Raw genomic sequence first — 21,062 nt, 5'->3', positions numbered from 1 at the left:
AGCATTCCAAAGGGGGTTTCAGAGAGAATTCCAAAAGGGGTTTCAGAGAGATTCCAAAAGGGGTTTCAGAGAGATTCCAAAAGGGGGTTCAGAGACCATTCCAAAGGGGGTTTCTCTATTGGAGCAGCTCCAGCTGGAGCTCAGCAGCCCAGGAGGGCACCGGCAGCATGGCTCGGAGCTGAACACACAGAGAATTCCAGAATGGTTTGCTTGGAAAGCACCAAGCTCAGTTCCATGGAAACCCTGGGATCCTGACCTCCAGGAAAAACACCCTTAAAGGTGAGAAGACATGGGGAACACCAGTAGGGTTTAAGAGCCCCCATTTTCAACTCAGATTCCCAAACCAGAGGACACCTGCCCACCCCTGCAGCCTCTCTTCCTCCAAACACATCCCAGAGACTCCCTGAGCTCCTCAGAAAACCATCACCCAGTGGAGAGGTAGAGCAAACAATGGAAAAGAACAGAGGACATTATCTGTGTTTTTTTAAGTCTCTTTATTGTAAATAAACACTGACAGATTTTTATGCTCAAGTGCACAGAGCACACAACACACAGCACGAGCTGACAGACACTGCAGCTTTTAAACCTATAAAAAAACCAAAACACTTAGAAGGCAGCAGAACAGGAAAGTTCACAGCTGGGTGAGATCCCTCTGACCAAACACTCCAGGCAGAGCTGCAGTGCAAACAGAGCAGGGGACAGACAGCAGGGGTGGCACTGGCACTGCTGACCCTCAGAGGGGCACAGGGTGAGCCTTGGGGACACCCCCAGGGCAGGTGGCCCTGGCCAGGCTGCTGCAGGTGCCTCTCCTCCCTCAGCTGCTCCTCGGCAGCCGAGCCAGGCTGGGTTTCAGTGTCACCCACCCGAGCTGCCGGGAAGGGGACACCTGGCAGAGGTGGCAGCTCTGAGGTCCCAGCCAGTGTACACAGAGCAGCTCAGCCAGGCTGGCCTGAACTCTTTCCCCCCATTTTGCAGATTCTCCCAGAGATGGAGCAGTTTTTTAGCCCAAGTGCTCCTTTTTCTCTGCAGTGACACGCAGGGGCAGGCAGGTCCCACCGAAGGTGACAGCAGCCAGCTCCACCTGTGCTGCTTGAAACAGAGGCACAGAAAATCAGGGGGTCACAAAACCCCCCCCAGTCCTGGGGAAATGCTCAGGAAGGTGCCAGGCTCACATTCACACCTCCAAAATCCACCTCCACACCTCCAAAATCCACCTCCACACCTCCAAAATCCACCTCCACACCTCCAAAATCCACCTCCACACCTCCAAACCCACCTCCAAACCTCCAAAATCCACCTCCACACCTCCAAACCCACCTCCAAACCCACCTCCACCTGCCCAGCCCACGGCACTGATCCCACTGACAGCAGGAGCTCCTGCTGAGCTGTTCCACCAAAAACCATCCCAAAAAACCTCGTTGTGCAAGGTCTGTTTGTTCTGGGGTGTTTGCACGCCCGGTGCCAAGGGAAATCAGGTGGTTTCAAGGTAATCCCTGGCACGGGGAGCTGCCAGGAAATGCCCACTGGCATCACCCCAGCCCTGCAGCCCCTCAGGGCAATGATCTGCTCCCAAATCTGCTGCTCTGCTCCGGGTATGTTTGCTTTAAACCATTCCAAGGCTGAAAATGCAGGAGGAAAAAGCTTTAATTAAAGCACTGAGGCACAAACACTGCAGAGAAAGATGAAATTCCACCCCACAGCCCCAAAAGGAGCCACTGACCCAAACTGCAAAACACCAGATTTTCAGCAGTGATTTAAAAAAAAAAGTCACGACCACCAACAACAAATCAACAGCGACATTCACAAATCCCAGCAGGTAAAAATATAGATTTTCTCTTTTTCATCTCCTTACAATCATTTACTGCTCAGTGATGTGAACATCCTGAACAACTCTTCAGCAAGTTATCCCAGCATTTTTGTGTGTAAACATCCTACAGTACATTTTCCACTCCTTTTTCCAGAGCAGGAGGGGTTTGGTCAGAGCAGCCAGCCTGACAAGGACGGGTTTGTGCGTTCAGAGCACTTTGGAGTGTGACAGTCAGGACTGCCATGGACAGGCTCTAAATTTCTTCCTTCAACATTTCTTTCTTTTTTTTTTTTCTTTTTCTGGTTTATTTCTAAGCATAAAAACATTTAAAACCCAAAACCAGACCTGGGGGGGAAAACCCTGAGGAGAAAAACGAATAAAAACTCAATTTCTCACCAGCAAATCTCACCCCTCTGTGGCACAACTGCTTTAGATCAACACGTTCTTCTGCTCCTCAGAAATCCTGAGGGGTCCAGATTTGTGCCTTGGTCCTCTCTATCTCAGTTTTATCAAATTACAACTCTGGGAGTGTTTAAAACAACCAAGTTTGAGCTCAAAATGCCCAGGTTAAGCCTCAAGCTCTGGGGTTGCTGAGCTCCTCCACAGCCAGGGCATATTTTCCCTGCTGTAGGTATATCCCAACATTTATTTACACATTTAAAATAAGCAACTTCTGGGGCCCAGAATTGCTCAGATAAATCCTGGAGTCACCTGGGAACAGCAGGTCCAGGACAGCCTCCTGCTCTGGGCCCAAATGTTCCTTTCTTCACCCAACCTGAGGGTCCTGCCCTTATTGCAAGAACAGCTGGAGTGGGGTGAAATGGAGTTTGGCAAAATGCAAGTCAAGACTTGTGGGAGAGAACTGAAAATTTGGGGTTTGGTGGGGATTTAAGGGAAGGGTTTAAGTTAAGACACGGCCACACAGAGCTGCACCACCTGTGCTCCAAACTCTGCAACAGCTTAAAACTATGAAAGGCAGCATTGGGAACATTCACAGCTTATTCAGAGGCAAGTTAAAAGCTTGTTGTTGGGCCTAAAATTTGATGTAAAATAAAGAAAACTGGTAAAAAAACCTTGTGCTTCCTGCAAACCCTGCCCAGGAGCCCTGCTGGTCCCAGCCACGCTCCCATTTTCTGGGGTAAATGGATAAAAACGCCCCCAAAATGCAGGAAAAATGAGTGAGAGGATGGAGTTTAGGTAGGGAGGAGAAGCTAAAATGGGGCTTGAGATGGGATTTAAAGCAGTGGGAGCTGTGCTGCTCCCAGAGAGGGGCAGGAGGGTTTATCCCATCTGTCCCTCACAGGAGGCAGCCCTTGGGATGGATGCGCTGATCTGGGTCTCACATGCAAGAAAAAGCCTGGAACAAACATCCAGACAAAAAGGAACTGGCTCAGATAGGGGGGATTCACACCAGCACTCAAGGAGGGAAAGTCAAACCCTACCTGGAGCTCCCTGGATGGCTGAAAACCAGAAAAAAATTGAGTTTGAACTTGGAAATAACTTGGAAATGGAGAAATAAAACCTCGGGAATTTGGCCTGGAAATGCCTTTTCCAAAGAAAAGCTGCCTCAGCGAGTGAAAACATGATTATTTTGTCCTCCCACTCTGGTTAATTTTGGCTCCTGGCCAGGAGGAAAGGCGTGGGACACAATTTCAACACCCAGGGATGTGTTGGCTTAGGAGCACTAAAAGCAGCTTGGAAAATCTCCACAGGAAATCTTCTCCAGCCCCATGGACAGACATTGCAGCATTTGGAAAGAAAAAAGACACAGACAGGCTCTAAAATCACAGTTCAAGGCAGGTACTGGCCAGGGTGGCTCACGGTGCCCCAGGGATGCTCCAGTCCCGGCTCCTCCTGGTGCTGGAACTCCCAGCTGGATCCAAGGGGAAAGCAGGAACTCCTACACTCCTAAAGTGGCCATTTTCTGCAGGGAAAAGAGAAACAGGAGAGGTCACAGCAAGGAAGGCAGGAGGGGGTAAAGCAGGGGGCAGCTCAGCTGATGGAGAGGTGAGTCCAGCTCCATGGAGCTGCTGCCCAGGGCAGGAACCCCCTGAGGATTTGCTTCATCCCTTCCATCCAAGGATTTGCTCCATCCAAGCACAAAGATATGGGAAATGTGTGTAATGGGACCCACAAGGGGTAGTTTTAGATTTTTGGCTTTAAGGCATTTAGAGAATGGTGTGGCAAAAAGCTGACAGGCCAAGAAACACTGAGAATGTGTTGTAATTAGGAAATAATTGGCTTTTGATGGTGATAGTGTGAATTATAGCACCTGTGTTGTCTCACCCTTCAAATGAGACTGAAAATGGAATAAAAGTTTTTAAACACCTCTCAGTTGCCCCATCTCTAAGTCAGGAAAAGGCATTGTCTGACACACAAAGACCTGTTTCACTCTTTACATCACCCTTCCAAGTTGCCCTGATTTTTTAAGATTTTCTAAGATTTTCTGATGTTTACATTCTTGTAGCAAACTTTCTCACACACTTTCTGTAAATAACTGATTGTTTTGCATTCTTTTATGGAGGAGGAGAAATTTGATGGGCTGCTGGTTTGTCATGGGAGAGGTGGCACTGTCACCCTCCAATCCAGCAAATCTATAAATGTTGGAGTCAGAAATTAAACCTCTTTCTTTTTTACTTTGGAGATTCCAGGGTCCATGTGGTTTTATTTCATGTCCTAAAGCAACAAGAGCCCACAGATCCTCCAAAGACCCCACAGATCCCCCAAAGACCCCACAGATGATCCCCCAAAGACCCTGTCGCCCTGTCTATTTACTTATTATTTATATATTTATTATCTTATTTATTATTTATTTTATTTATTATTATTTTAACTTCTTTTAAGCCTTCTGATGTTTACATTCTTGTAGCAAACTTTCTCACACACTTTCTGTGAATAACTGATTGTTTTGCATTCTTTTATGGAGGAGGAGAAATTTGATGGGCTGTTGGTTTGTCATGGGAGAGGTGGCACTGTCAGCCTCCAATCCAGGGTCACTTTTGGAAATCTATAAATGTTGGAGTCAGAAATTAAACCTCTTTCTTTTTTACTTTGGAGATTCCAGTGTCCACGTGGTTTTATTTCATGTCCTAAAGCAACAAGAGCCCACAGATGATCCCCCAAAGACCCCACAGATCCCCCAAAGACCCCACAGATGATCCCCCAAAGACCTTGTAGCCCTGTTTATTTACTTATTATTTATATATTTATTATCTTACTTATTATTTATTTTATTTATTATTATTTTAAGTTCTTTTAAGCCTTCTGATGTTTACGTTCTTGTAGCAAACTTTCTCACACGCTTTCTGTGAATAACTGATTGTTTGGCATTCTTTTATGGAGGAGGAGAAATTTGATGGGCTGTTGGTTTGTCATTGGAGAGGTGGCACTGTCACCCTCCAATCCAGAGTCACTTTTGGAAAACTATAAATGTTGGAGTCAAAAGAAAAATAAACTTCCCTTTTCTTCACCTTGAGAGCAGCAGTGTGTGCCCTTGTGTTGCTGTAGTGACACTTCAGCCTCCTGCCAAGCCCCCCTGAAGGGTTCTCCCATTTCAGCCTGAGCCCACACAAGCTCAGAGAGGTGAAGAAGCTCAGGAGGAAGGAGGCAGGTTGGTCTCTCACTTTTATTCACCTTCTCCATGGGGAATGACACTGCCAGAACCACCCAAGAACCATCACAGCGACCACCTTGCAAATTAACCACAATAAATACGTAGAGCTTTGATAAAACTCCTTCCTCTGCCTCACTCAGGGCCCAACAGGCACCAGGAACACGCTCAGACAGTGAAAATCAAAGGTAAATCCGCAATCCAGTGACTCCTACAAAATCCCTGTGAGCAGCAATGTCACCAAACCCTGTCCTGGGACCCTGCCCTGCTCAGCACCATGAGCCACCCCATGTCCTGCTCCAGGGATGGAGCAAGCTGGGCTAAAACCACCATTTCCAGCAGCCAGCACAAGCCCAGCTGGAGCCCCTGGATCAGCAGGCTCAGCCCCCACCGAGGCTCCCCAGAATCTCAGGTTTTATCCAGCACAAGATTCCCTCTGCTCCATGGGTTTGTCTTTGCCCAGAGTGGTTTCCATGCAACAGGAATCAAGAGAAATCCAACGTACTAACCCCAAAGAGAGCACACCCAAGCTGCTTGCAGTGGTACTCAGAGGCAAGCATTTCCCTCTGGAGGCTGCAAAGGAAACAGAGAAGCACAGCAGGGCTCATAGTGCATCTTAAAGAGACTGAAATAGGAAAAGCAGCAAAGCAAATGAGGGAGGAGAGAAACAGCCCCAAAATTTCCTGTTAACCCAGGGCAGGGTTGTGTTGCAGCAGGAGGTGACAGAAGGCAGGGACAGCACTTGGCTGCATAAAAAACTGGGACAAAGAGGGTGTTTGTAACTTTTCCAATCAGGTTTTAGCCCAGAAGCAAAATCCTATCCAGAATTAAACCCCCTGCCAAAACCCCGTGGCACTGATGGAAAGCTGCCTGCATGGAGCCTGAGTCTGAAAGACTGGCACCACAATTCCAGTTGGATAGGGGGGTTTGGATGTTTTGGGGTTGTTTTGAAGGGGTTTTTCAATTGGTTGTTTTTCCCCTTAATCCAGTCCAGGTTGGATATTTCCATGCAGAAACAGAGACCCTGCTCAAGATCCTGGGCACAGTCTGGATTTTGGAGAGGACTGTCACAGACATATTTTATGAAAAATCCTTTTGCTAGGATCTTTTCTGCTGAGAAGGTGAGAGGCCTCAGTAACAAAATGTAACCAATAATTATCTGCTGCTGTGGAATGCAACAGGTGCATCTGGGATTGGTCTCATGTGGCTGTTTTTAATTAATGACCAATCACAGTCCAGCTGTCTCAGAGTCTCTGGTCAGTCACAAGATTTTATTGTCATTCCATTCCTTTCCTTTCAAGCCTTCTGATGAAATCCCTTCTTCTATTCTTTAGTGTAGTTTTATTATATAATTTTCTTTTAATATATATGAATATATATAATATAAAATAATATATATATATATTTATATATAATATAAAATAATATAATAAATCAGATTGTTTGATGAAACAATGGAGGCAAGATTCTCATCTCTTCCCTTGCTGGGGTTGCCTGCAAATTCAACAGAGGACCCTGGGCAATGGTGAGGAGGGGGGCAGAGGGATGGTGCCCAGATGGTATCCAGATGTCACCACCTGGACAGTGACTTCCAGCTGGGGCTGCTCAGCCCCTCCTCAAGCTTCCAGGGATGGGAGAGCCCCCCTGGCAAAACCCCATGGCACTGATGGAAAGCTGCCTGCATGGAGCCTGACTCTGAAAGACTGGCACCACAATCCAGTTGGATAGGGGGGTTTGGATGGTTTGGGGTTGGTTTTGAAGGGGTTTTCCAGTTTGTTTGTTTTTTTCTCCTTAATCCAACCCAGGCTGGATCATTTCCATGCAGAAACAGAGACCCTGCTCAAGATCCTGGGTCTGGATTTCGGGGAGGAGCCCGGGCAATGGTGAGGAGGGGAGCAGAGGGATGGTAGCACCTGGACAGTGACTTCCAGCTGTGGCTGCTCAGCCCCTTCTCGAGCTTCCAGGGATGGGAGAGGCCCCAGCAGGTGGAGGGGTTTGCTGCCCAGGCTGTGGTGCCGCGGGCGCTTTACGGTGTCGGCGCTGGCCCGCGGGGTAAAGCTGTTCCTCCTCATCCTCACAGGGCTCTGCCTGCTGGGGAGCTCGTGCTGATCCCACACAGAGGGAATCGCCAGGAATGAAAAGGGGGAACCAGAGTTTAAAGCCACGTCCCAACACCTCCAGCACCCCACCCCGAGTGACCCCGCACCGGGCTGGGCCTTCCCCAGTCTGCAGCAGCTTGGGAAACAACTTCATCCAGCTTGGAGACAACTGGAAAGTGATTTTTCAGCAGTTTTACTTCCCTTTGGGACCTTTGTTTTGCTTAGGTGGCTCTGTTTGGGTGGTGTTGGTTTTTTTTTTGGTTTTTTTTGGGTTTTTTTGTTTGTTTTTCTTTCTCTCTGCACGAAGAATTTAAGTGAAAAAAATAAGCAAACAGAAAACTCTCCCTTCTTCTTGTTTCTTCTGCCCCAAAAGCAGCTGTGTTACCCAAGCAAAGCAAAGAACAGAAGCAGCCTCCAAGTGGGCAGCAATGATTTCCATGCAGGAGTCACAGAGAAGCTGGAAAAGTGATAAATCCCAGAGTGGTTTGGGTTGGAAGAACCTTTAAGCATCATGAATCCAACCCCCTGTGAGCAGGGATATGCTGGAAACCATGAGGATCCACACAAACCATGCCCCATGTCCTCAGTTTGGCATTTGACAGCTCCACAGAGCCTCCAGGCCCAGCTGCAGGTTCCCAATTTCCCCAGGCCCTCAGCACAAAAGAACAACCAGATCCCAGCCCAAGGGATCCTCATAAATTACAACAAAAAGCCTGAACGGATAAAACCTAAAATCAGATGCATTCAGAGTTCCTGTGAGCCAGCAGAGCTGGTTTGTGCTCTCTAATTGGGGGAATTAATTAGAGGCAATCACTGAGGCTTTCCTTACAGTCCCTTTGGAAAACAGGGTTTGCAAAGTCAAGGCCCTCAGACATCAGCAGCTCCCCCAGATTTTTGAGGTGGTTACAAGGTGGATTTAAATAGCAACTTAAACAATGGCAACAGTAATTCAAATAACAGCAGAGAGACAATTTCAGAAAGAGAAAACTCATCAAGACAAGGAGAAAAATCCACTTTAACCCTTTTGCCAAGTCTTTTTGAAATTACCCATAAGCATCAGCAACAAACACTGCACTGAAAACTGAGAACAAAACCTAGAGTTCAAAATCTTATGGCCTAAATTTGCCCATTTCTGCTCCCTACAACAGCTCTGAAAAATATCCCCCCTGGCCTGGGAAGCACCTTAAAATTAGTTCTGCTTTTGGGGGTTACTTCTGAAGAGAATCCTTCTGCTCCCTGAAAGGCAGCAGGCAGTCCTAGCAAGTGCTTAAGAGGGTTTGTGGCTTGTTTTGGAAAAGGTGGAGCCAGAGGGGTGCAGCAAAACTTACTGAGTTCAGGGAGGGCTTTTCCCGGTGGGTGTTCACTGCTTCCACATCCATGGTAATTGTCTCCACTTTGCAGCCTTCACCCAAGAGAAAGAGAGGTTTATGTGAGTAATTTATCAAAAACACAGCAGGGAGAATGAACAGGAGTAAATATCTTATTTATAAAAATATCCCAGCTCATAAATCCACAGCTCACCCCACAAACAGAATTTTACACTTGGTGGTTTTCAAGTGTGAGGGCACAGCCCTGAGTTGTTTGGGCTGCACAGAAAAGCCAATTTTAACTGACTGCACCCCAAGTTTGGAGGCACAGCCTTCCTCCCCCACAGGGAAAATCCAATTCATTAAAAGAGAGGCCAGGGGAGAAGACCCTGCACCTCCACATCTGCTCCCCACCCCTCCAGATCCCTTTTCTATTTTAACTTTTTGTATATTAACCAGGAAATAACCTCTTTATGTATTACCAGAGGCATCTAGAGCACGGCCAGGTGCTGCCACACACGGACCCAAACCTGCCCACAACATCCCCACACACAAACCAGGAGAGGAACTCAAATTAAAAATGAAAATAAAGCAGTTATTTACCATAGGCAACGGGTGTGAGCTTGAAAATGGTGTGGAGGGGGCAGCGCAGGTAGGGCAGCTCATCTAGGGCACAAAAAGGGGTTCTGGGGTCACCTGGGATGCCACAGCCCCCCTGTCCCCTCCCCAGCCCCACAGCAGCACTGGGATGTCCCTGCCCACCACAGAGGGGTTGGACCAAACCCCTTTAAGAGTTCCTTTAACCCAAACCATTCCAGGACTGAATGGGAATTGTGCTGGGGATGAGAGCCTATGGATGGCACCCAGATTAAACCCTTTTCAGGGTTCTTTTAACCCAAACCATTCCAGGATTGAATGGGAATTGTGCTGGGGATGGCAGCCTGTGGATGGCACCCAGATTAAACCATTTTCAGGGTTCTTTTAACCCAAACCATTCCAGGATTGAATGTGAATTGTCCTGGGAGTGAGAGCCTCTGGATGGCACCCAGATTAAACCCTTTTCAGGGTTCTTTTAACCCAAACCATTCCAGGATTGAATGGGAATTGTGCTGGGGATGAGAGCCTGTGGATGGCACCCAGATTAAACCCTTTTCAGGGTTCTTTTAAACCAAACCATTCCAGGATTGAATGGGAATTGTCCTGGGGATGGCAGCCTGTGGATGGCACCCAGACTAAACCATTTTAAGGGTCTTTTTAACCCAAACCATTCCAGGATTGAATGGGAATTGTGCTGGGGATGGCAGCCTGTGGATGGCACCCAGATTAAACCCTTTTTAGGGTCCTTTAACCCAAACCATTCCAGGGTTGAATGGGAATTGTCCTGGGGATGGCAGCCTGTGGATGGCACCCAGACAGGCACTCAGGACAGCAGTGACACACAGAAAATCAAAATACAGGAGCTGGAAATGAGACTGGAGGCCAGGGTGGCTCAGGGCTCTGGGCAGTGCTGGGTTAGGGGTTGGATCCCACCCTCTAAAAGGGCTTTTCCAACCCAAATAATTCCATAATTCCATTTCCAGTGCTCAGGGCCAGCCAGAGGAAACCTCTCCAGTGGCACATGGCTGGGAAAGCACCTCAGCAACAGCTGCCACAGGCCCACAGGAGATTTATTCAGAGCTGTATTTAAAAGTTTATCAAGTTTTTTAGAAGTTTATTAATCATTAAAAGTTTTATGAAGCTCTAGTGCCACTCACTGGAGCTTGCAGGACACTGGAACCCTCCAGGTGTGTGTGCTGTGCAAGAAACCAGCATTGCCCTGGGGTGGAGCACTCCTGCCACCCCTGCCAGGCCACTGAGGCTCTTTAATTCATCAGAAAATTATGAATTTTAATTTTTTTTTTACATTAAAAATCAGTCCCTTACACATTCTGTAAGCACGGCTGCTGAAAACAGCTCCAGAAACAACAGCACAACAGCAGCACATCCCTGGGGAGCTCCTTGCACTGCTGCAGTGCAAGGGTTAAAGCACTGCTGAAACCTTTCCTTTCCTCCTTTTTTAAACAGCTTGTTAAAAAACCCTGCCTAGTTAAAAAAATAAAATAAAACTAAAAATAAATAAAAATAAATAAAATAAAACTAAAACTAAAAATAAAATAAAATAAAATAAATAAAAATAAAAATAAAATAAAAATAAAAATAAAATAAAATAAAAATAAAAAATAAATAAAAAATAAATAAAATAAAAAATAAAATTAAAATAAGATAAAATTAAAATAAAATTAAAATAAAATTAAAATAAAATAAAATAAAAATAAAATAAATAAATAAATAAAATAAATAAAAATAAAATAAAAATAAAATAAAATAAAAATAAAAATAAAATAAAAATTAAAAAAATAAATAAAAATAAAATTAAAGTAAAATAAAAATAAAAAAATTAAAAAAATAAAATTAAAGTAAAATAAAAAAATAAAAAATAAAATTAAAATAAAATTAAAATAAAAATAAAATTAAAATAAAATAAAAATAAAATAAAATAAAAATAAAATTAAAAAAAATAAAATAAAATAAAATAAAAATAAAATTAAAATCCACCCAGTCATTCCAAACCACCCGCTCAAAAACCCCATGAGGGGAAGCAGGGAGAGGAGCCATCCCTTTATTTTTGTACCTGCACTCTTGTCAAGAAAATAAGCCAGGAGGCACCTCATAACTGCCTGGTGGGAGATAACCAGGACATTTCCTTGCCTTTCCAGCTCCATAATTACTGGCTCCAGGCGTTGCACCAAGTCCTGGTAGGACTGGAAAACCAAACAGGAATTGGTCAAGGGGTTGTGTAAACACAGGGTTAACCAGAGGTGGCAATTAACACAGTCACATTCAGGGAAATATCAGTTAAAGCAGCAGAAAGTTCAGGGAGGTTATGGGGAGTGGGGTAAAAATAGTAAAAAAAAAACCAAAAAAGGCAACAGCAGAAAGTGAAATTCAGTGTCAGAAGCCTCAGACCGTGGGAGGGCTCAGATTACTGGGAACTCAATGAGTGCAGTCAGGGAAAAAACCAAATAAAATAGTAAATGATTCATTCAAACAGGTTGTGAGTAAAGCCAGAAGTGACTTAAAGCCAGAAATGACTCCAGGCCACACCCATGATAATTTTGTTTCCCAGGTGGTTTCTCAGTGACAATTCTGGGATGCAGAACCCCCTTGATGGTGTCTGAGGGCAGCACCCAGCAAGTGGCCAAATTAATGGATTGAAAAGCATCATCTGCACACCCCAGTGAGGGAAATCAAGAAACATTTCCCCCAAAAGAGAACTGGGGATCCTAATGTTTTCATTCGGATGAAAATTTGCAATTTTGCATCGAAATATTGGCAGAATAACTTCAAATTGAGTCAGTTTTAAGTCCAACCCCCCACATAAATGTTTGTTTCACTGCCCTGTGTGTTGTTGTTGTTGTTTAGGCTCCTCACCTCCCCTCCAGGATAACGATAAAGATATTTCTCCTGATCCCTCATGGCAAACTCCTCTGGATACTTGGCTTCAATTTCTGCATAGGTCATTTCTTCACAGACCCCCTGAGGGAAGGAGAAACTGCTTACCACAAACCTCATTTCATCAGAGGGCCAGCAGGGAGGGCAGGAAAAGCAGAGGCTGAGGTCAAGATCCCTTTTTGGCATGGAAATTTTGGGTGCTGCAAGTGACCCAGCCCTGCCCCCAGCGTGGGTGCCAGGCTGGTTTGAAGAGGCTGGGCTTTGGTTTTATCTCAAAACCAAAAAAAAAAGATTGCATCCCTGGTGTTTGCCAGGGATGAAAAATGAGCCATCACTTCCCCAGCAACCACCCTGCAATTTCCTGAGAGAAGCAGAGTGGGAGCAGCAACCTTTGCCCAGGCAGGAGGGTGTGACAGATGTCTGGGATGTTCAGTGTTCTTTTCCTCCTCCACACCACCTGGAATATCCCCAGCAAGACCTGGCAGCTCTCAACACTCTCAGCCCTCTAAAAACCACCCCAAACCCCATCCTGGAAGGCTGAGGTCCATGACACAAAAACATGGCTATAAATCAACAGAAATGGTGGGGTTTTGTTTGTTTTTTTCTGCTTTTGTTGGGGTTAAGATTGAAGGCACTTGAGATGTTTAGACTTAGGTGTTTATTGCTTCCTATTAGTGCTACAGCCTCAGAGCAAGTAGTTCTGTAGTCTTTTATTAGTAAGGTACACAATGGCAAATGATTTTTTGTTATAAGGTTTTTTAAGGCTAAACTATTTAATTAAGAAATTATACCCTAGATTATTTTTCTTTTTAACCCAAGCACTGATCTCTTGAAGCCCTCAGTGTGGACTTGCCTGTTTAATTATAAAATACCACCCAAACCCATGGAGAAGAAGAAGGTGAAGAAGAAGGTGAAGAAGAAGGTGAAGAAGAAGGTGAAGAAGAAGAAGGTGAAGAAGAAGGTGAAGAAGAAGGTGAACAACCTGTCTCTGCCCTAAAACCTCCATCCTGCTTCATATTTATTATTATATTCTAAAACTCTAAACTTTAAGTTTTCTACTCTGTGATATCACACACTTCTAACCAACTCCACACCCATAATCCCAGTGCTATTTATCAATTTTTCTCCACAGTCTCAGGTCAAATGCAGTGCTCTGCACAGAAATTTTAAAATTCTCACCATCCAGGGCTCCAGCATAAATCAGCTGGGTTTATGGTGATTAATTTGGCTTTAAACATTATTCCCCAGCCAAACCCATGAAGAAGGAAAAAAAAGGTGAAGAAGAAGGAAGAAGGTGAAGAAGTACAACCTGTCTCTGCCCTAAAATCTCCATCTTGCTTCATCTTTGTTACTACATTCTAAAACCCCAAACTCCAAGTTTTCCACCCTGTGACATCACACACTTCTAACCAACTCCACACCCATAATCCCAGTGCTATTTATCAATTTTGGAAACCTTCTCCACAGGTCAAATGCAGTGCTCTGCACAGAAAATTGAAAATTCTCACCATCTAGGGTTCCAACAAATATCAGCTGGGTTTATGGTGATTAATTTGGCTTTAAACATTATTCCCCACCTAGAAAAGCTGAGGTTTTTAAGCAGCCTCTCACTCACAGCATCAATCTCGTTGAGGATCTTCCACTGCTCATAGAGCACCCCCAGGCACTCTGCAGTCTGGATTGTCCTCTTGAGCTGGCTCGTCCACACCTTCAGGTCCACAATCTCCTGCTCCTCAATGAACTTCTTCAGAGCCTGGGAAAACTGCAGAGAAAAGCTCCAGGGAGGTTAGGAGGAGGGTGATGCCTTTTTGGGCTCCCTAAAAACACAGGCCAGATTAAATTAAAGGAATAAAAAGCAGGTATGTTTATTGAATATAAATATTCAGGTGTATTTAGGGCAGAAAAATCCCCCCAAGGGCTACACCCCAAAATGGACCATGGGTCACAGGTTTTCACACTTTTATAAGCCTGGGCCATTTGCATGTTGGAGGTTAATCTGCCAATTACAGCTTCAGGTAATGAAGTAATTTGCTCCCCACAACTCAACTTTTGTTTCCATCTCTCAGGGCCTGAGGCAGGGAGGTGTCCCTGATTGCCAGGCCTGGAGAGGAATTGTTGTGTCTGCCCAAAATGGGAAGCAGCAGCTCACACTGGATATGGAGTTTAGAGTAATACACTAAAGAACTGCAGGGTTACAAATATATTAAATACAAAAAAGCTAAAATCCTAAGGCATTGAAGGGGCAGGGGAAGCTGCAGCTGCTCTGAGCATCGTTGGGGGCTGTGGAGCCCTGATGCCTTCAGATTTTAACCTTTATAATTTATTTTAACCTTTTATCATTTTCAATCCTGCACTGCATTAGTGCCTAACTGTAAACTCCATATAAAGGGTTAACTACCACCTTCACATTTTGGTCAGGCAAAACAATCCCTCTGGGCTTGGAACCCAAGGAGAAAAGGGTGAACAAAAGTGAATGAGGGAGAGGAACTGGGGGTATCTGACTTCATTACCTGGAGCTGGAATTGCAGAATTAACCCCTGATATGCAAATGGACCAGACTTATTTTAGTCTGAGAAACTCATGACCATCATTCATGTTGGGTGCAGCCTCTTCTGAGTGCCCAAGGTGTATCTATTGAAGGCCTTTAATAAATACCTACTCTTATTCTCTTAGTCTTGTTCAGCCCCCGTGATGCTTAGAGACTGGACAGAGCTAAAAGAATAAATCAGGTAATTATTGAAAAGCCTTTAAAGGATACAAGAGCCTGGCCAGGGCTACACCCAGGATGGATCCAAGATGGGTCCCATATAAGTTTTGGTCCATTTCCATATTGGGGTTAATTGTCCAGTTACAGCTTCAGGTCATCAAGTCCCCACCCCCTGGTCTGCTCCCCTCAATTCACCATTGTTTGTGCTTTTTGGTCCTTGATTCTCCAGCTGGAAAAGGATTCTTTTGTCTAACTGCCCTGTTTGAAAACTAGATATAGTTTATATCAGAATATATTTTCAATAAAGTATTACTTATGTTCTAGTGTTATCATTTCAAATATTTCTGTTTTGCTTTTACAACTGTACTTGGGAGCATTTTCTGATTCTATTGGACTGTATTTTTCAGTTGAGTCTTATTTTGAAAGTGTAAGTTATGTAAGGCTTCAGAAAGGAATGTTGGGGGATCAGCCTGGCCCAGGAAGAGGAACTTGCTGCAATAATTTGTAAAGACTGAAAAGGTGCTGCACGTGTAGTGAAAGCCAGTGTAGATGATTCTGCAGTGATTAGGACAGAATATGAAGGAGATGCTGCTTTAGAGAGAAAATGATAGATGATAAAAGTGTTGAGAAAAGGTCAGGAATTCTAAAGGAATTGAATGTGTCAGGCAGCACTGACAGAACCAGAGGACACAGTCTTAAGCTGCACCAAGGGAAATTTAGGTTGGATATTAGGAAAAAGTTTTTTACAGAAAAGAGTAATCAAGTTCTGGAATGGCTGCCTGGGGAGGTGGTCACTATTCCTATGTGTTTAAAACAAGACTGGATGTGGCAAAGAGGGGAGGAAAGGTATTTTATTGAAGGGAGAGTGGCCCTAGGCAGGATTTCCTGTATTTGGGAGCAGATCCCATGGCCTCTCCATGCCTGCAGCCCCCCAGGAGAACTGCAAGCAGCCCCTGCATGGCACATGGATTGCTGGACAGAGCTGTGCTCCAGCAAAGGCAGTTCAGACAAAGTCCCTGTGTTCTGTGCTCCTCCCAGCTGGGTTTTCTAAGGCTGGGAGCAGAGCCTGAGTGTTAGGGATGAGTTGGACTCAATGATCTTAAAGATCTCTTCCAACCTGGTGATTCTGTGATTCTATGAAGAGAACTTACTAACACTTTATGGTGGTGTTGACAGGGGCCCCAGGATGAGGGAAGAGATGAGAATGTTGACTCCATGTCCCAGAAGGCTGATTTATTATTTTATGATATATATTATATTAAAACTCTACTAAAAAAATAGAAGAAGGGATTTCATCAGAAGGCTTGCAAGCAAAGGAAAAGAATGGAATGAATAACAAAATCCTGTGTCTGACCAGAGAGTCTGAGACAGCCGGACTGTGATTGGCCATGAATTAAAAACAACCACATGAGACCAATCCCAGATGCACCTGTTACATTCCACAGCAGCAGATAACCACTGTTTACATTTTGTTCCTGAGACCTCTCAGCTTCTCAGGAGAAAAAAAACCCTAAGGAAAGGATTTTCCATAAAACACGTCTGTGAGACAACACTTCATACAAAGCTCAGAGTCCCACACTGAGCCTGCACAGAATCTAAGAAACCCAAAAGCTAAAACTTAAGGGCAAGCACTCCAGGGCATCAGCCCTGAGTCCCACATACCTGTTTGCCCCGGGGTGAGAGCCCAGAGTCCCCTCCAATCCTGCCCAGGAGGTTGTACTCGCTCTCGCCGTGGCGGCACAGGTAGATGGTGCGCGGCTGGACGTGGATGTTCATCAGGTAATAGACAATTTTACTCTGGATGTAATCCTGCACTCTGTTCACCAGGAACCGCTGGCCCACGTTGATCACTTTAATGAAGGACAGATCTCTGGAAGGGATATAAAATAAAAACACCCACGTGGTGGTTTGTTTGAAGTGATAGACAATTTTACTCTGGATGCAGTCCTGTGTGACCGTGTGCACAGGGGTCTGAGGATGAGGGAAGAGATGAGGATCTGACTCCATGTTTCAGAAGGCTGATTTATTATTTTATGATATATATTAAAACTGTACTAAAATAATAGAAGAAAGGATTTCATCAGAAGGCTGGCTAAGAATAGCAAAAGAAGGAATGAATAACAAAAGCTTCTGTTTCGGACAGAGTCCGAGCCAGCTGGGCTGTGATTGGCCATTAATTAGAAACAACCACATAAAACCAATCCCAGATGCACCTGTTGCATCCCACAGCAGCAGATAACCATTGTTTGCATTTTGTTCCTGAGGCCTCTCAGCTTCTCAGGAGGAAAAATCCTAAGGAAAGGATTTTTCATAAAAGATGTCTGTGCCAGTCCTGCACTTGGTTCATCAGGAACCCCTGCCCCACGTTGATCACTTTAATGAAGGAAAGATCTCTGGAGTGGATATAAAATAAAAACACCCACACGGGTGGTTTGAAAAATGAGGCAGGAGTAGCTGTGGGTGTCACCCAGCTACTGCTCCTCTAGGAAAGGCAGAACAGGCTCTGAACTGCTGGGCTTAAAAATCCTGCCCTGGGTGGGCACCCCTGGATCCCTGGAAGTGACCAAGGCCAGGTTGGACAGGGTTTGGAGCAGCCTGGGATAGTGGGAGGTGTCCCTGCCCATGGCTCTTAGAGATGGACTTTGAGATCCCTTCCAACCCAAACCACCCTATGATTCTGCAGCACACAGAGAAAAATCCCCTCAAATCTCACTTGGGACCTGTGATTCACCTGCACACAGCCACACCTGGGGAGGGCAGAGGTGTTGGAGCATCCTGACAGCAAAGCAGCTCCTGTGCCCAAGGACAAAGGGATGTGCCAAGGGATTTGCTTACTTGTCATAAGCATCCGGGTCCAGGGGCTGGTAGGTGACCTTGTAGCACTCAATCCTCTTCAGGAAATCATCCATCACATTCTCCCTGTGCCTCTCCGGGTAGTCAGGGCTGGAAACTTTCACCTCCTGCCCAACAGACATAGCGAGTTAAGCAAACTCAAGAGAGAACAAAAGATGACAAAACCACATTGTTTAACACTGCCCCGAGGAAAAACCTGCTCCTGGAGAGGAAACAAAGGGCGACTCTTATGGCACTGAAGTGGTTGGCCCTGACAGACACCCTGGCTCAGAGCTCTGCCCTCCCTCCCTCGCCAGCTCAGCTTCAAGGTCACCCATTCCCAGCTCCACTTGATTTCCACATTCTCACATAACGGCATCTCTGCCTTTTAATAAACCCGCAAATCCCAGCTGCTTATTGGGCAGGTGAAAGGCAAGAGGGAGGCGTTTGCAGAGATCCCCAGGAGCTCCCTGAGCCCGTGACCTTGCACTGAGCACCCAAACTCCCACAGCAGCCCAGCCTGGGAAGGGCAGCACCCACCAGGATATTGGCAGCGATGACCTCTGGATCATCACAGACAGACTCCACGAAAAACACCTAGGAAAAAAGCAAGGGAGCACATTTCAGAGCCAAAACTCCAGAGCTCCTGTGCCAGGGAGCCACAGCGACTGCAAATTAAGCACACAATTAATCACACACACAATTGAAGCACTACCTTGAAAGCATTTTCCTTAGCAAAGTTTAAGATCAGGTCCCGGCGCTCCCGAGTCGTGTTGGTCGCATCAAACACCTGGCAGAAAATGAGGAAGGAGCACTGAGCAAAGTTTATCTCAAGACTTTTAAGCCCCAAATCAGGTGCTCGAACACTCCAGGCAGCTTTGAACTGCCCTGATGTAAAACTATTTTTAGTGCAGAGGATCTTACAGCTATTTGCCCAGACTCCTCCAAGAGATAAGACTTCACATCTTCCAGAGCCACCAGGGCACAGCGTCTGCAGGACAGAAATAGGGATGGTCACAGCTGATGGAAAGCATTCCCACAGCAAAGGGAGGGGTTCAAACACCTCCCTCACAGCCCTGCACTGTCCTAAGAGCCTCCTCTGTGACCTGACCCTTGCAGCCCCTGAGCTTTGTGCCACCCCAAACCCACACGCCCGTCCCTGGCAGGATCCCTGCACAGGCTGTGCTGTTCCTTCTCCCTTCCCCAGGGACTCTGGGTTATTTTCTGCTCCTCACACCCACAGCCTGCCAAAACTCCAGTGCCCCCAGCCCTGACAGAGACTCACTTGCGGATTTCCATGGCCTCTTTGTTGTCGTGCCTGAAGAAGTCGTAGGACTTGTAGGACTTGACTGCTTCACGCCGATACACCCCTAAATTAAACACTTCACACGCGGGAGAGGGGAGGGTGAGGGCATTCCACTGGCAGGGAGGTCCCAGCACGGGGCAGGGGTGTCCCCACACACACACACCCACCTTTGGTGGGCACCCCGATCCAGTTGAGGTAGCGGGTGAGCTTTTTGGACATGTAGGTCTTGCCCCTGGCAGGCAGCCCGATCATCACGATCAGCGTCGGGGAGTTGGTCATGTAGGATGCCCATGCTGCAAAAGAAAATCAAAAAAAAAAAACCCCAAACCACCCCAAAACAGCATCAGGGGCGCTGGAGAGCATAAAGTGAGACCCAGCACGGCGTTATCCCATCTCCCGGTGGTTAAAGCACCTCCGAGCATCCCAGGACGGGCTCGCCTTGTGTCCTTGTCGTTAATGAGCTGCTGTGACCGCTCTGTGGTCTCCAGGTGTTTGCTCATGAGGCAGCACCGCTGCCTAATGGGGCTTTCAGTGTTAACAGCATTTACCGCCCGGGCAGCGCCGTCAAGGGCGAACCAAAGATGTTTTTAACAAAACGGTCACGTTCTCTCGGCGAACAGCCCGAGCAGGCTCCCAAAACGCCCGCGGAGAGGCGGATTTGGGGCGAAAAGCTTGGGATGGGGATGGATGCAGCAGCATCCAGGAGGTTGGGGACAGGGGAAGCGAGGGAGGGGACAGCCAGGGACAGGCAGCAGGATGGGATCCGGGCGGGAGGGGACAGCCAGGGACAGGCAGCAGGATGGGATCCGGGCGGGAGGGGACAGCCGGGACAGGCAGCAGGATGGGATCCGGGCGGGAGGGGACAGCCAGGGCAGGCAGCAGGATGGGATCCGAGCGGGAAGGGACAGCCAGGACAGGCAGCAGGATGGGATCCGGGCGGGAGGGGACAGCCAGGACAGGCAGCAGGATGGGATCCGGGCGGGAGGGGACAGCCAGGGACAGGGATCCGTGCGGGACGGACGCGAGGCTCGGGGCGAACGCGCAGCCCTCTCCCCCTCCCGGTACCGGTTCCGTTCCTTTCCGGGCCGGGGATACTCACAGCACTGCTTCTCGCCGGCCCTGCCCCGCGGGGCCCCGCCGCAGCCCCGCGGCGCCGCCGACATGGCTCCGCTCCGCCGCCCCGCCGCATGCAAATCGCATGCAAATGAGCGGCGGGGCTCGCGCACGGCGGAGCAGCGGGGAACGGAAACCGGGGACCGAACACGCGGGAAAAGGGGCGCGGAGGGGCGGGAAAAGCGGCCCGCGTCACGCGCGCGGGGGCGCGCGCTGTATGCAAATGAGACCGGGAGGGAGGGGCAACTGTTCGCTGTATGCAAATGAACCGGGAGGGAGGGAGAGCTGTGCGCTGTATGCAAATGAATCAGGAGGGCGGGGCAGCCGCGTGCTGTATGCAAATAAGACCTGGAGGGCGGGGCAACCGTTCGCTGTATGCAAATAAGACCGGGAGGGAGGTGGGAGGGGAGAGAGGGGAAGCGGAGCACGCGCGCCATGCAAATGAGATGGACGGTGATGAAAGGGGAGTGGAGCTCGCGCCTCTATGCAAATCTAGGCGGGCTATGCAAATCAAATGGGAGGTAATCATCGCGGAAGGGAGGGGACAGCAAATCACGGCGACACCTCGCGTTACGCAAATGAGATGGCAAGGAGGTGTCCGGCTGCATGCAAATTAAGTGGGCGGTGTCGCCTGCTGTATGCAAATCAGACGCCCGGCGTGCCGTACCGACGACACGGGCTCTATGCAAATGAGCCGGGCACTATGCAAATGTACGGGCGCTATGCAAATGACCGGGCGCCGCGCGCGCTCTGATTGGCCGCTTGCTGGGGTTGCGGGGGGGGGTGGGG

The 21,062-nt window shown here is 47.2% G+C and overlaps 1 protein-coding gene across 7 annotated transcripts; it reads right to left on the bottom strand.

The window, feature by feature from the left end:
- Positions 1-1,626: 1,626 nt before the first annotated feature.
- PFKFB2 (6-phosphofructo-2-kinase/fructose-2,6-biphosphatase 2) lies at positions 1,627-20,660 on the bottom strand. Of its 7 annotated transcripts, none has more exons than XR_013185211.1 (16): positions 20,260-20,660; positions 19,328-19,453; positions 19,140-19,236; positions 18,779-18,845; positions 18,570-18,644; positions 18,395-18,451; positions 17,858-17,982; positions 16,685-16,892; positions 13,931-14,077; positions 12,295-12,399; positions 11,495-11,624; positions 9,427-9,489; positions 8,845-8,918; positions 6,995-7,546; positions 5,927-5,990; positions 1,627-3,731 (listed from the first exon to the last, which is right to left on the bottom strand). XR_013185211.1 is itself a non-coding variant. In XM_077190660.1 (16 exons), exons 1-15 carry the CDS (start codon positions 20,321-20,323, stop codon positions 5,964-5,966), a joined length of 1,581 nt encoding a protein of 526 aa, XP_077046775.1. In that variant the 5' UTR covers positions 20,324-20,653; the 3' UTR covers positions 1,627-3,731; positions 5,927-5,963. The 7 variants fall into 7 exon arrangements, 4 of the variants coding, with proteins under 4 accessions (XP_077046775.1, XP_077046776.1, XP_077046777.1 ...); XR_013185212.1 differs by having other exon boundaries at positions 6,995-7,522; positions 20,260-20,653; XR_013185213.1 differs by lacking the exon at positions 20,260-20,660 and adding an exon at positions 19,573-20,242.
- Positions 20,661-21,062: the final 402 nt, after the last annotated feature.

Source organism: Agelaius phoeniceus, chromosome 25 (assembly GCF_051311805.1).
Source record: "Agelaius phoeniceus isolate bAgePho1 chromosome 25, bAgePho1.hap1, whole genome shotgun sequence".
Lineage (NCBI taxonomy): Eukaryota > Metazoa > Chordata > Aves > Passeriformes > Icteridae > Agelaius > Agelaius phoeniceus.
This window is presented reverse-complemented; position numbering and strand designations above follow the sequence as displayed.